This window comes from Callospermophilus lateralis, chromosome 2 (assembly GCF_048772815.1).
Source record: "Callospermophilus lateralis isolate mCalLat2 chromosome 2, mCalLat2.hap1, whole genome shotgun sequence".
Classification (NCBI taxonomy): Eukaryota; Metazoa; Chordata; class Mammalia; order Rodentia; family Sciuridae; genus Callospermophilus; species Callospermophilus lateralis.
In genome coordinates, this window is record NC_135306.1 from 5992424 (window position 1) to 6006428 (window position 14005).

A 14005-nucleotide genomic window follows, 5' to 3' on the forward strand; every position below is an offset into this window, starting at 1 on the left:
AACTGCGTGGGTTAGAGGTAATTGGTCATAACTCTCCTCACTTTGTGTCTGTGTACACGACAAGATAGCTCCACATCATACCCGACCACAGGAGTGGGACCCACTAGAATAAGTTTTACCTTATGTATGTATATTCTGCCAAAATAAGTTCTACTGTCACGTATAACCGGAAAAAAAACAAAAACAACAGAACAGTATTGGGACAATTGGAAAATGTGAATATGGGCTACGTATTAGATGACAGCATTTATTACAGACTGAAAGGTACCTCTCCAATCCAAACTCATATGCTGAAGTTCTAACCACCAGTACCCCAGAATGCAATAGCATTTGGAGATGAGGTCTTTAAAGGTCATTAAGTTAAAATAAGATCTTTATGTGAACATGGTGGCACTTGCTTCTGATCCCAGTGACTTGGGAGGCTGAGGCAGGAGGATCACAAGTTTGAGGCCAGCCTCAGCAATTTAATAAGACCCTGTCCAAAATAAAAATAAAAATAACTGAGGATGGAGCTCAGTGATAAAGTACCTCTGGGTTCAATTCCTAGGGCCTAAAATTAAAAAAGGATTGAGTAGAGAGAAGTGATGGGAGAGGAGGGGAAGAGGGGAGAGGAGGGGAAGGGGGGAAAGGAAAGACAGCAGAATAAACAGACTTTATTATTGCTGAATGTATATACGTGACTGCATGACCAATGTGATTCTGCAACCTGTATATTCAGAAAAATGAAAAATTATATCCCATCTGATTCAAATGTATGATATGTCAAGATCATTGTACTACCATGTGTAACTAATTAAAACAATATATATATATTTATAAGGGCTGGGGGTACAGCTCATGAGATCTTTACTGTAGGCCCTAATCTAATCAGACTGGTATCTTTATGGAGGGAGGATAAACTTCTACAAAGAGGCACCGGGGCGCATGCACACAGAGGAAGACCAGGTGAGCACAGTGTGATGGTGGCCATCTTCAGGCCACAGAGAGAGGCCTTAGAGGAAACCAAACCCATCAACACTTTAATCTTGGGCTTCCAGCCTCCAGAACTGTGAGAAAATAAACCTCTATTTAGGCCACCCAGGCTCTGGTACTTGGTCATGGCAGCTCTGGGAACTGCTTACAGTCCTGATCAACATTAAGTTTCTGAGGATGGGGCTGAGAGTGCTTGCCTCGCATGCACAAGGCCCTGGGTTCCATCCCCAGCACCGTGCATAGATAAACCAAAGGTCTCTGATTAAAAAAAAAAAAAAAAAAAAAAAGGCCAGGAGTGGTGTCACACACCTGAAATCCCAGCAGCTCAGGAGACTGAGGCAGGAGGATCCTGAGGTCAAAGCCAGCCTCAGCAACAGCAAGGTGCTAGGCAACACAGTGAGACCCTGTTGCTAAATAAAATAGGGCTGGGAATGTGTCTCAGTGGTCAAATGCCCCTAAGTTCAAGCCCCAATACCCGGCCCCCTCAAAAAACAAAGGCTAAGGGATGTGGCTCAGTGGTTAAGTGACTCTGGGTTCACTTCCTGTTACCAAAAATAAAATTAAATTAAAATAATAAAAGTGGCTGAGGATGAAAATCATTCTCTGGTTATAGAGAATACCTTTATGCTCAGATGATTCCCTGAAGAATTGAAGGGTGAAGCATCCTGATGTCTGCAGCTTACTCTTATGTGAATCAGCAATAATAATTATGACAATAAGTCTGTAAATACATGGTTATACTAAATAAGGCTAAACACTTAATAGTCGGTGAATCTAGGTAAAGGGGAGATGGGGGTTCAACATATTATTTCTGCAACTTTTCTGTAAGCTTGCTGTTTTTTCAAAATGTAAAGATTTGTAAAAGCCCAGCATGCCAGCACTGCCCTGTAATCGCAGGAATTCAGGAGGCTGAGGCAGGAGGATCGGAAGTTTCAGGCCAGACTCAGCAACCTAGTGAGGCCCTGCCTCAGAATAAAAAATGGAAAGGGCTGGGGATGTGGCAGAGCATCCTGGGTTCAATTCCCAGTACTGTAATGAGAGGAAGAAAGAAAGTCTAAAAGATTCCCTTCCTCTCACTGAGGTGGGAGCAGGGCCGAGTCTCATGGGAGGGGGGCAGCAACTCACTGATGATCATGCCTCCCCCAACACCGCCCTCTCAGGAGGGGGCCCGAGGCACAGCTCAGAGAGGAAGAACAATTCACTTGCCCAGATCACACAGCAAGGAAGTGATGGCTGGGAGCCAGCAGCTGCCGCCTTCACTGTCCTCCCTCCTGTGCCTCGGTGCCAATAAATAGGTGCACATAGCAGGCACTTAAGAAAGGCTAAAGGGGAGGCCAGCCACACTGCTGAAAGAATCGGGTTTGTGTACAGGCCCTCTTCAGAGCCGCTGGGCCCCTGGGCAGCTGGTAGGGCTGCACCTTGCCCTGGTACCCCCTAGTCCCCATCTCTTGGGGCAGGAGAGTGAGGGGGATGAGCAGGGCTGGTTCCTCTGGCAAGAGCCCACCACTCTGGGCTCTGGCTGAGACTGTCAAGATGAAAGGGAGGTGCTTCCCCTCCCACCAGGGCAGGGCTGGGCGGGGCCTCAGCAGCCACCTAGGTGGGGGGGGCATCATTTTCCCAGAGGCCTACCAGGGAGGAGCTAGTTCCTCAGAGTGGGGAAGACGGCCCTGTGGAGATGCCCCTGCAGTCCTCCTAGGCTGGTCCCCACACTGGCCAGTCACAGCCCTGTCCCAGCACCTGCCCCCTCAGCGCAGCTCTCCATGACAGCCTTGGTCCCTCAGGACCTGCGCCCTTTCCCTCCCTCCTGCCCGCCTCTCCTTCCCAGCCCCAAACACTGTCTTTCCTTCTGAAGAGTCTACTACCCTGACTCTGAGGCAGAACCCCCGGCTCCTCCTGCACCAACCAACCCCACTCCCCACATCTTCAGGCCTCCTGCTCTGCCCAGCCTGACCCACCTTGCCCCTGCCCTGCATGGCCCCAGTACCAGCTCTGACTCCAACAGCTCCAGGTCCAGAGTTCTCCCACAGTGACCTCAGCGGACCCTCACCACCGTGCTGGGGGCAGCAACGAGGCAAGCTGAATCCATCTCCTTCATTCAAGGTGAGGCACCAGGCTGAGAGAGGCCGAGGAAACCCGCTGAGGTCACTCAGCCACTGAGCCGCAGAGCCAGGGTCCAAACTCAGGGCAAAGTGACCTGAAGCCCATGCTCTGAACCACCACTCCACCGTGTCCTGAAGGCCTGGCCAGCCTGGCAAGGGGGGTCTCCACCTCCCAGGTCCAAACACTTACGCTCCAAGCACAGTCTTCCGGGGCCTCTCCAGAGTCATGGTCACAAAGTGCGTCTTCGTTCAGCTCAGTGTCCACAAGTCTAGGACTGTATCTTTGCACAACTCAAAGCCCGACATTGCCCCCTGCTCTGGGTTCCAGGAGAGTCACTAATTGACACAGGTTTGGGGCTATCCCAGGCTGGTAGTCCCTGGGGGTTGTCTGGCTAGGGGAAACTATGGGCCCAGCTCACAGGAAGCCTCCAGCACTGGGGTAGGTGCACTAGTGTAAGCAGAAACTCAGAAATTCAGACCCACAAACCCTAGAGGTAACTAAGCTACACTCCCGATTATGGGCAATGGAAACGAAGAGCCAGGAAGATCTTGACTTCTAGGATTTGAAATGAGATCCTCTTTATTCAGGTGGTGAGATCTGCACCCTGCTTCTGCCAAGCCATCTCAAGATTTAAAGGGATTGAGGAAGCATTCATCATCCTTTGGGCCTAACATAGGCAAGGCAGGCATTCTACTGCAGGGTGTCCTGCCCCGCTACATCTCTCCTGCCCCCACCCCCCACTGGAGATTGGCCAAGGGGCACTCCACCTCTAAGCTACATCCTCAACTTTTTAAATTTTATTTATATTTTTTTAAAAAATTGAGACAGTTGCATGTATGAGGCCCCGGGTTCATTCCCCGGCATCTCCACTCGTCTTGGGGCTGGGGATATGGCTCAAGCGGTAGCGCGCTCGCCTGGCATGCGTGTGGCCCGGGTTCGATCCTCAGCACCACATACAAACAAAGATGTTGTATCCACCGATAACTAAAAAATAAATATTAAAATTCTCTCTCTCTCTCCTCTCTCACTCTCTTTTAAAAAAAAAATAAAATAAAAAATAAAAAATTGAGACAGGGTCTCACTAAATTGCCCAGATTGACCTTGAATTTGTGATCCTCCTGCCTCAGCCTCCAGAGTAGCTTGAATGACAGGCATGGACCACCAAGCCTGGCCTGCATCCTCCTCTTAGGATGGGACTGTACTCCATAAAATCCTTGTTGGCTGTCTGTCCAAACTCGTTTGGAGCCCAGTCATTGATAATAAAATCACCCTCTTCCCAGAAGGTGACTCTGGTTGTTTCAGTCCTAACAATAAATGAAAATTGGCTTCCCTGAAATTTCTACATACAAATTCATTTCTGTTCACAGCAAAGAGAACTGTCACATTTCTGTCTTTAAGCATCTGTTGTCAACTTTCAAATTTTCTCCAAGTGCCCTCTTTTCATGCTAATGTGAACCAGCTGTGTTTGGTTTAGTGTATTATCCTGCCAACTTGAAAAACTAAGAAAGGCTTGATTCTTCCACCCCCGTTATACAACCTGAGCTTAGAAAGTAAGCCTTAAGCTGGTGCTGGGGATGTGACTCAGTGGTAGAGAGCTTGCCTAGCATGTGTGAGGCACTGGGTTCAATTCTCAGCACCACATAAAAATAAAGAAATAAAAAACAAAGGTATTGTGTCCATCTACAACTAAAAAATAAAATTAAAAAAAAAACCTAAAGCCACAAAACAGCTGAAGGTCAGAGGCTCATGCCAGAGGTCACAGAGCTAGTATATGGCAAAGCAGGTTCTCCAAGGAGGAAGCAGACTCCCAGCAAGAAAGGCTCCTCCAGACTCACAACCTGGCTGAAGTGGGACTTGAACCTGGGGCCTGTAGCTCAGTTCACTGCATCCTGGCACATTGCCAACTAGAGCACGAACCAGATTACAATAATTTAAATCTGCCACTTGGTCCCCTCCACGGCTGATTTCTTTGCAGTATTCCATTTTTTTTCTCTTTTCCAAAGTATTTATTACCTAACACACTTACATACTTTATTTACTAAGTTATCGGAATAAAAAATTCCAATACAATTGGGATCTTATGTCTCTTTTGCTCACCGATGTATTTTAAGTAGTGTCTGACTCACATAGTAAATGCTTTACTTTTTTTTCCTTCAAACTGGGAATTGAACCCATGGGTGCTCTACCACTGAGCTATGGCCCTGTCCTTTTTAATTTTTTTTTTTTTTTTTTTAGGACAGGAGCTAAGTTGCTGAACTGGCCTTGAATTTGTAATTCTTTTGCCTCAGCCTCCCAAGTAGCTGGAGTTCACAGGCATGCGCCACAGTAAATATCTCCTGAATAAATAAATTGGTCCAATAAGCATTTATTAAATACCTACTATGGCTGAGCTATGAACTGTATCACTCTATTGGATCCCAATCCATCCAGACATCATGTTCCCTGAACCATGTCCCGATTTCATCTATTGCTACAAAAAGCTAGTGAACCAATCAAAACCCAGGCTTTTTGAATAACCAAACTCCCAAATAAAATTAAAACATAAGAGAACCTAAATTTCCTGGAGGCCCCTTCTGAGAAGCAGTCTCATTCCTCAAACCGGCCTGACAAGACAGAGGGACTGCAGTCCTTCAGTCCTGCCACCCACTGTCAGATTGACAACTGCCATTTTTGGGCATTACTCTTTTGTGGTGCTGGGGTTGGAACCCAGGGCCTCATGCATACTAGGCAAGTGCTCTTCTACTGAGCCACACCCCAGCTTCTAAATGGTATCCAGTACCATCAGATGGGAGGGGAGCTAAGCAGGCAAACAGAGCCACCTCTGAAAGTGTGAGAGCTGAAGACCCTGAGTTCCTGGCTTCCTGCAGCAATTCCCAAGGAGCCTCTCCTTCTGTTGACAAGGACACGGTGTCCAGTGAGTGCCATGTACATCTGGGTTTGGCTGAACCAGAATGCAGAGGGCAAGACTTAAGACTTTTGATGTATGGCTTTTTGCTGAAGCCAAAAAGCTGTTTCAAGAAGCCCTGAATCTTATTTGTCCCAGTCCATGAAAGAGAACAAAAATCTCAGAGAAGACTGATCCAGAGAAAAGTAAGGAATTCCAGAAATGTTGCCCTGCTTTAGAATGATCTTCCAGAAAAAAAGAGGCTGCATCAGCCCCTCCCACAGCCAACGGGAGCCGCAGCAGCTGCAGCCGCAGACACCCACAGAAGCCAACTGTGCCAGGTACTGCACAACCCCTGGAGCACACCGACACCTGCACTGACCCCTGTTGCACCTTCAGGCTGTGCACCCTCGTTCATGAAGTGGAAAACAACTGAACCTGCTTCCCAGGACTGCTGGGAGAAATCAAGGAGGTAAGGCTTCGCCACTGCCTGCCCCAGTAAGCACTAACAATAGGGTCTTCTTTCAAAGGAGAATAGAGAGGAGAAAAACTATTACTAAGGGGTTCCTAAAGTCCCATGAGCATTTTTTTGCATTTTGTGCATTTTTCTATTTCCTAAGCATTTGCTGACACCCGTTTTCATATAAACTTTATCCTCACAGCATCTGCGGGGTGGAAGGTGTGGAGGGCAGAGCGACTGTCCTCCTGGCAGGAGGAAGACAAGGCCTGTGTCAGGTAGGAAGGAAGCCAGCAAGCGCCCGAGGAGGAGCGCCCTGGTCGGCTGTCAGCCGAGGCGTCTCTCGGGGAGAGGCGGCCTCAGGTCATTACTACCCAGGCAGTTGGCGCTGCGACTGAAATTCACCACCGTGGGAGAGTGGTCATCTTTTGTCTCTAAAGGGGAAAAAATGCACGTCAGGGCCCAAAGCCGGAGGAAATAAAAGTCAGCGCCTCAGGACGCCACGCGCACGCTTTCAGCGCTGGGTCAGGCCTCGGCAGAAGCCAGAGAAAAGGGCGGCCCCCGTCTGGAGGAAGCCACGGGCCCTCAGGGGCTCGATGCGGGGCGCCCGGGAGGCCCCCCAGGCGCCGGCCGGAGGCGGGGAGAGGGGCGGCGGCGACCAGGGCATCCCGGGCTCCGCTCACCTGGCTGGGCGTTCCGCGCATCTAGCAGCGCCAGGCCCCACGGCCCAGAGAGGGACTGGGGGGTCTTCCCTGCTCGGAGAGGCCCAGTCCCCGAAGCAGCCGGCGGCGGCCCGGAACTCACCTGCCGTCGCCACCGCGCCGCCGCCGCCTGTCAAGCGCGCCCTCAGTAGCGCCGCTCCGGGCCGTGGGGCCTGGCAGAACTCGCCCCGCCTCCTCCACCTCGGCCGCCCAATCGGAAGAAGAATACGCCGCGTTGGGGGCGGGTCCCGGGGCGGGGCGTCCAGGGGGCGTGATCGCCGCTCTGACAGCAACGCCGCGCGCCGGAAGTGGCCCGGAATTTGGCACGGCGGCGCGGCTGCCGGACCCGGGGCCGGCTCCACCATGCCGGTCACCGGGAAGATGTTTCGCCGGCGCCGGGCCGACTCTGAGTCGGAGGAAGATGAGCAGGATTCGGAGGAGGTTCGGTGCGTTTGGGGCGGGGCTTCCACCGACCTAGAAAAGAGAAACTGGCACTGGAGACTGACCACTGACCGGGCGCTTCCTAGACTGAGTTAACTGTGAGCTGGGGCTGTTGATCCTTCTGGACAAAGAAATTGAGGCTCCTGGGTATGAGGCCGTCGCCCCAGGCCGCATAGATGGGGGTGGTGCCCCGGGATATGCCTGGATCTGACTCCCAGGGGTCCGAGGCGCATGGTCCCCCTCTTGACCACTGTGCCGGCGGCTCTGCTTGGGGTCAGGGTGCCCTCCAAGCAGCCTGTTGGCTCTGGGTTCTACGAAGGATATCTCAGCTTGGGCATTGTTTTATTTATTTTTTTTTCCAGGCTAAAATTGGAAGAGACCCGAGAGGTGCAGAACTTGAGAAAGAGACCTAATGGGGTGAGGTGGGTACCACGGGGACAGCCGGATGTTTGGCCGGTGGTAAAGACAGACACGCCCCTGCCTGGGTTGTCATCCAGACATTTCAGAAATGGCTCTTATTAACACATACACCTTCTGCTGCTTGGAGAGGGGACCAATGTTGCTTGTAGACGTTTAACCACATGTCCAGAAAACAGTGGTCTCTGGGAACGCTCCAGAGGTACAGAAACAGGTCAAGAACTTGCACTTTAATTCATCCGATTAATTTTGTGAAATACACATTGATTATTAAGAGTTTATTTGGAAAAATATAGTCCAAATAAAGAGTACCTTCCAGTGACTGGGGAGGTTGAGGCAGGAGGATCACAAGCTCAAAGTCAGTCTCAGCAACTTGGTTAAACCCTCAGCAGCTTAGGGAGGCTCTATCTCAAAAAATATAAAGAATTGGGGATGTTGCTTATAGATTAAAAACCCTTGGCTTCAATCCCCAACACCAAAAGATAGATAAATAATGTTTATGCTTGCTCTCTGCACTCATAATTTGCTGATCCAGAAGTAACTAAGGTTAACATTTAAGGTTCTTTCCAGTCTGTTTCCTCTTTCTCTTTTGTGAAGATTTTCAGCAATGTGATATACATACTTTTTCTCTTGCTTTTTCAACTCATTACAACATTGTGGGCATTCACTCATATTGTGGAATACTTTTCAGAAGATGGCTGTATAATATTCCAACAGAACTATGCATTGTAATTTATTAACAAATCTATGTAGGTCATTTATAAATTTTCACCATTGAAGATGGCTGAAGCAGATATTCTCTTGCATTTGTCTTTTTTTACTGCACTTTCCTTGATGACAAAATCTTAGAAATGAGATTTTTCAGGCCAAGACATGATGAATGGTTTTATAGGAAAGTGTACTACTTCCCCCTCGCCCTCAGCATCCACAGAAAGCCATTTCATTTTAATTTAATTGTGGGACTTTGCAACTGGTTTTCTTGTCTATCCCTCAGATCTTGCCCTTTATACTTATGTTGTATCCTACAAACTTCTTACTGTTCCTCCTTATTGCTGAATTGTGATTTCTTCTTTTGTTTTGCACAGTGCTGCTGCCCTGCTGGTGGGAGAGAAGGTACAAGAAGAGACCACACTAGTGGTAAGTTATGGGGTCCTCCCAGTGGCTTCTCTTTTGTAGGGGACTGTTCTTAAAATCAGTGATGACTGCTGGACATGGTGATGCACGCCTGTAATTCCAGCCACTTGGAGGATGAGGCAGGAGGATCACAAGTTTGGGGTCAGCCTCAGCAACTTAGTGAGGCTCTAAGCAACTTAGCAAGACCTTTATTCAAAAAATAAAAAGGCTTGGGGATGTAGCTCTGTGATTAAGCACCCCTGGGTTCAATCCCTGGTGCTTTAGGAAAAATAATAATGATGATGATGGTGATCGCCATGCTGTTTCTGTGGTGCTCCCTCTAACTGCTTGCTCTCTGCAGGATGATCCCTTTCAGATGAAGACAGGTGGTATGGTGGACATGAAGAAACTGAAGGAAAGGGGGAAAGATAAGTAAGTGGAGGGTAGACAGATGCAGATTCATGCCAGCCTCTGCCTCAGGCCAAGCACCTTCAGAGACGGGTTGGAGGGTGGCCTGCAGTGGTACTTTTCATGAAACATCTAGAAGTATCCTTTGTGCTTTGCAAAGGGCATGTTATTTAAAAACAAAAGAAGGGCACTTGCCTAGCATGCTCAGGCCCTAGGTTTGGTCCCCACCAACCCCTGCCCCCAACTCAAAAGAAACAAAACTTTAAAACTTAGCTCAGAGCCAAGTAGGTAGACTCCCTTTGTAAGAGTGCTTTGTTCATTACCTTTCAAACACGAAACCATTCTAAAAATAATACATTCAAATATTACAAAGCTTAAAAAATAAATTTCCCAGAAAGCCAACAGATAGTTGGCATTAATTTTAGTTTGTATATCATACATACCATGTCATGTTTTTTGCCCAACCATAAACAGAATATTGTGCTTTCTGTTGTGTCCTTGTTTCATTCTTATATCATACAAGCTGGCCACACTGAATGGTGACTTGGAGTCTCTGCCTCACTGCTTTTTCTTTCAGGATCAGTGAAGAGGAGGACCTTCATCTGGGGACATCATTTTCTGCAGAAACCAACCGGAGGGATGAAGATGCAGACATGTAGGTGCCAGTCTGTTTGGCTGTGAGCACCTGGGGCTGGGCTGAAGTCAGACAAGTCTAAGATGATACTTAGTCATATTTGACATTTCTAGAGTTCTCTAGAAGACACCAAAGTTGACCTCTCTCTCCCTGCCTCTCAGGCTTGAGAACTTTGAAAACCTCTTAAAAAGCTGGGCATGGTAGCATGCACCTGAAATCTAGAGACTTGGGAGGCTGAGGAGGGAGGATCCTAAGTTTGTGGCCAGCCTCACCTTATCTCAAAAAAAAAAAAAGCAAAAAGGGCTGGGAACGTGGCTCAGTGGTTAAGTGCCTCTGGATTCAATCCTGGTAGAAAGAAAGAAAGGAAGGGGGCTGGGGTTGTAGCTCAATGGTAGAGCACTTGCCTTAACACGTGGAAGGTACTGGGTTCCATCCTCAGCACCGCATAAAAGTAAAATAAAGGTATTATGTCCATCTACAACTAAATATATTTAAAAAAAAAAAGAAATAAAAAAGAAGGAAGGAAGAAAACGTTTTAAAAGTTCTTTAAAGGGTGGTTCTTGGGATTTTAGATTCCTTGACTAGTGATATTTCCCCAAAATATTACAGGAATAAGCATGAACTTACCCATATTCTTTTGCTAAATCCTTTTAAAAACAAATACTACCTCTAAACCCAGCAATAGACTGAGGCTGGAGGATGTCCAGTTCAAGACCAGACTAGGCAACTTAGTGGAATTCTGTCTCAAAATTAAAAAAAAATTTAAGGTGGGACTGAGGCTGTAGCTCAATGGTAGAATGCCCCTGGATTCACTCCCCAGTGTATAAAAAAACAAAAATAACTACATATTGTGCTTTCTGTTGTGTCCTTGTTTCATTCTTATATCATACAAGTTGGCCATACTGAATGGTGACTTGGAATCTCTGCCTCATTGCTCTTTATTTCAGGATCAACAGAGAGTTGGCATTAATTTTAGTTTGTATATCATACATACCATGTCATGTTTTTTGCCCAACCATATACAGAATATTGTGCTTTTTGTCTTCAAAGAAGCTTAACATCAGTAGATTGGTAGGACATGATATAGGTTGGTACTTTAAGTTGAAATTTTCTTTTTTTGGTGGGGGTACCAGGAATTGAACTCAGGGGCACCTGGCCACTGAGCCCCATCCCAGTCGTATTTTGTGTTTTATTAGAGACAGGCTGTCACTGAGTTATTAAGCACCTCACTGTTGCTGAGGCTGGCTTTGAACTCTCGATCCTCCTGCCTTAGCCTCCCAAGCCACTGGGATTACAGGTGTGCACCACTGTGCCCAGCTTAAATTGAAATTTTCTAACTTGAAAAATCACAAGTTATTTTTTTTCTCAGTTCCCAGGAACTGAAGAGTATTTCCTCGTGGACCATCATGGATCTGTGGGCCAGTGTTGGGGACTCCTAATTTAGAAATGTCCAACATGAGTTTTTGCCCTCTCTGATGCCTGTGGGTTTCTCTTTTCAGGATGAAGTACATTGAGACAGAGCTAAAAAAGAGGAAAGGGATTGTGGAACACGAGGAACAGAAAATCAAGCCAAAGAACGCAGAGGACTGTCTATATGAACTTCCTGAAAACATCCGTGTCTCCTCTGCAAAGAAGACTGAGGAGATGCTTTCCAACCAGATGCTGAGTGGCATCCCTGAGGTGGACCTGGGCATCGAGTGCGTGTTAGACCCATCTTGTCTCTCCCTGCCCTGGGCGCTCGGGAGAGCTGTTTGCCAGTTAAAACTCGTGGGGACCATTTCTTCCTTGTGACCTTGGAAACTCACAAGCATAAATTCCATTCTCTCTGGAAGGCTGTTGCAGGTGTTTTCTGGAGGCTTGGTCAGAGTGGTCGAAGAGACCTGAGGCTCCCAGCTTGGGCTTTTACGCTGGGTTCTCCAGCAGGAGCTGTTAAAGGCTCTCCCAGGCTCCCCGATGATCCTCCTTTCACTTTAACTACAAAACACCTGCTTAGAGGGGGAATATCACAAAAGAAATACAATGACCCACACCCTCACTGGGGAGAGTGGACAGGAGACCTTGGGTTCTCACCTCTTTCCTGGCCTTGCTGGCTTTGAACTGTAGGCTTGATTTCCTGTTGATCAGAAGAGAGGAACAGCTCCTGATCTCCCATGACTACAAATGGTCCACAAGAACGTGACTGTAAAGGCACTTGGTGAACTGTAGAGAGCCCTGCCTAGGACAGACCATTTCCCCACACAGGGGTGGGCTGCCAGCCTTGCCAGTGAATTCCACCTGCATACCAGAGGGGCTGTGATCTAACGTGGGCTCTGATTCCTCTCTCCCCATAGTGCAAAAATAAAAAATATCATTTCCACGGAGGATGCCAAGGCTCGCCTGCTGGCAGAGCAGCAGAACAAGAAGAAAGACAGTGAGACATCCTTCGTGCCCACGAACATGGCTGTGAATTACGTGCAACACAACCGATGTAAGCGCTCTGGCAAGCAGCCCTGCCGTCCCCCACTTTGGGCTAGGTGCCCAGGAGACCCGCAGTCTGTCTGACGTGTACTCTGCTCTCTTGTGGTCCAGTTTATCATGAGGAGCTCAATGCTCCCATCCGGAGAAACAAAGAGGAGCCCAAAGCCCGGCCATTGCGAGTGGGTGACACGGAGAAGCCAGAGCCTGAGCGTGAGTACAGCTGAGACCCCGGTTCCCAGGAGGCCTGTGCAGGCCAGGGCGGTCGGGGCAGGGCGGAACTCTGGCTTTGGGCCAGGGCATCCTGGTTCTCATCCATGCTCTGGCCCATCCCTTTCCAAGCCTCAGCGTCTTCATTTATACGATGGGGATGGTAACAGAACTCACCTCTTGGGGCTGTTCTAAGGATTCATTCTATGACCAAGTACAGGAGAGACAAGCTGGGAAAGTTCAGACAGCAAAAATAAAACATACTCACCCCAGGCCCTCCCGTGCTATATGCACTGGCCTAGCCACAGGGAACCAGACTGTGTGGCCCTGGCCTGTGAGCAGCAGGGTCTCGTGGTGGGTTCCAGTGTGGCAGACTGTCTCCTCTTCTCCTCAGGGTCCCCTCCTAACCGCAAACGTCCTGCTAATGAGAAGGCCACTGATGACTACCACTATGAGAAGTTCAAGAAGATGAACAGGCGGTACTGAGACGTCGTGGAGGGGGTAGCTAGCACACGCGGCCTCACCCGCCCTGCTGCAGAAGGCCTAGGCTGTCCCTGCTGGGCAGGCTTGGTGCCACTGCTTCCTGCTGGCTTTCAAGCACTGAATTTGTGACTTTTTGAAACAAAACTGGGTAATTTTCCTATTTGGGGGCAAACTGTTCCTATGAGCATCATTAAATCTTGTTTGTAAATATGTTGACTTTCTCTTTTTTTTTTTTAATATATTTTTAGTTGTTGCAGTTCTTTATTTCATTTATTTATATACGGTGCTGAGAATCGAACCCAGTGCCTCACACATCTAGGCAAGTGTGCTACTGCTGAGCCCCCGCCCCAGCCTCCTGACTTCTCTTAGTGCTGTTCTGAGTCGGAGGGCACAGCCGTGTGTGTGCTCATGGTGGGATGACATCCTTCATACTGTGCTTCCAAGAGCACACATGATCAGGTCTTCTGCTTTTGTGCATTTGGAATAGGGTTTGAGTCTGCATCCTTTTTTGCTTAGAGTAGGTCCAGCAGACAGCAGAAAACATGGGATGGGATCAGAGATATTAGTATTTCTGACTTACACAAAGTTACCTGTTTCTCTTCATTAAAAAAGAAAAATTGAGGGGCTGGGGACGTGGCTCAAGTGGTAGCGCACTCGCCTAACATGCGTGAGTCACTGGGTTCGATTCTCAGCACCACGTAAAAATAAAGATATTGTGTCCACCTAAAAAT

The 14005-nt window shown here is 48.2% G+C and overlaps 2 protein-coding genes across 10 annotated transcripts in view; one reads left to right on the forward strand and one right to left on the reverse strand.

The window, feature by feature from the left end:
- Positions 1–7304, reverse strand: part of Usp20 (ubiquitin specific peptidase 20) — a 39869-nt gene extending 32565 nt beyond the window's left edge. For 2 of the 9 annotated variants that reach the window (XM_076845248.1, XM_076845257.1), the window contains exons 1-3: positions 7097–7267; positions 3262–3388; positions 2957–3085 (exon numbers count right to left, since the gene is read on the reverse strand). The gene's annotated coding sequence lies outside the window, so the exon portion shown is untranslated. Of the gene's footprint in view, positions 1–1592; positions 1673–2927; positions 3086–3261; positions 3389–7096 lie in introns of those variants that run through there. The other 7 variants (XM_076845256.1, XM_076845250.1, XM_076845249.1 and 4 more) reach the window with 6 other exon arrangements.
- A 107-nt stretch (positions 7305–7411) lies between these two features.
- Positions 7412–13482, forward strand: C2H9orf78 (chromosome 2 C9orf78 homolog). Its single transcript, XM_076843083.1, has 9 exons — positions 7412–7560; positions 7918–7977; positions 9058–9109; positions 9447–9517; positions 10071–10148; positions 11627–11824; positions 12458–12594; positions 12696–12794; positions 13186–13482. Exons 1-9 carry the CDS (start codon positions 7478–7480, stop codon positions 13275–13277), a joined length of 870 nt encoding a protein of 289 aa, XP_076699198.1. The 5' UTR covers positions 7412–7477; the 3' UTR covers positions 13278–13482.
- The last annotated feature ends 523 nt before the right edge of the window (positions 13483–14005 follow it).

What these genes read in the sequence shown, in the direction of transcription:
- C2H9orf78 (XM_076843083.1), top strand. Translation starts at nt 7,478, where the DNA reads ATGCCGGTCACCGGGAAGATGTTTCGCCGGCGCCGGGCCGACTCTGAG. An exon ending in AGGGATGAAGATGCAGACAT is followed by an intron (nt 10,149 to 11,626) that starts GTAGGTGCCAGT and finishes TTCTCTTTTCAG; the next exon opens with GATGAAGTACATTGAGACAG. An exon ending in GAGGTGGACCTGGGCATCGA is followed by an intron (nt 11,825 to 12,457) that starts GTGCGTGTTAGA and finishes CTCTCCCCATAG; the next exon opens with TGCAAAAATAAAAAATATCA.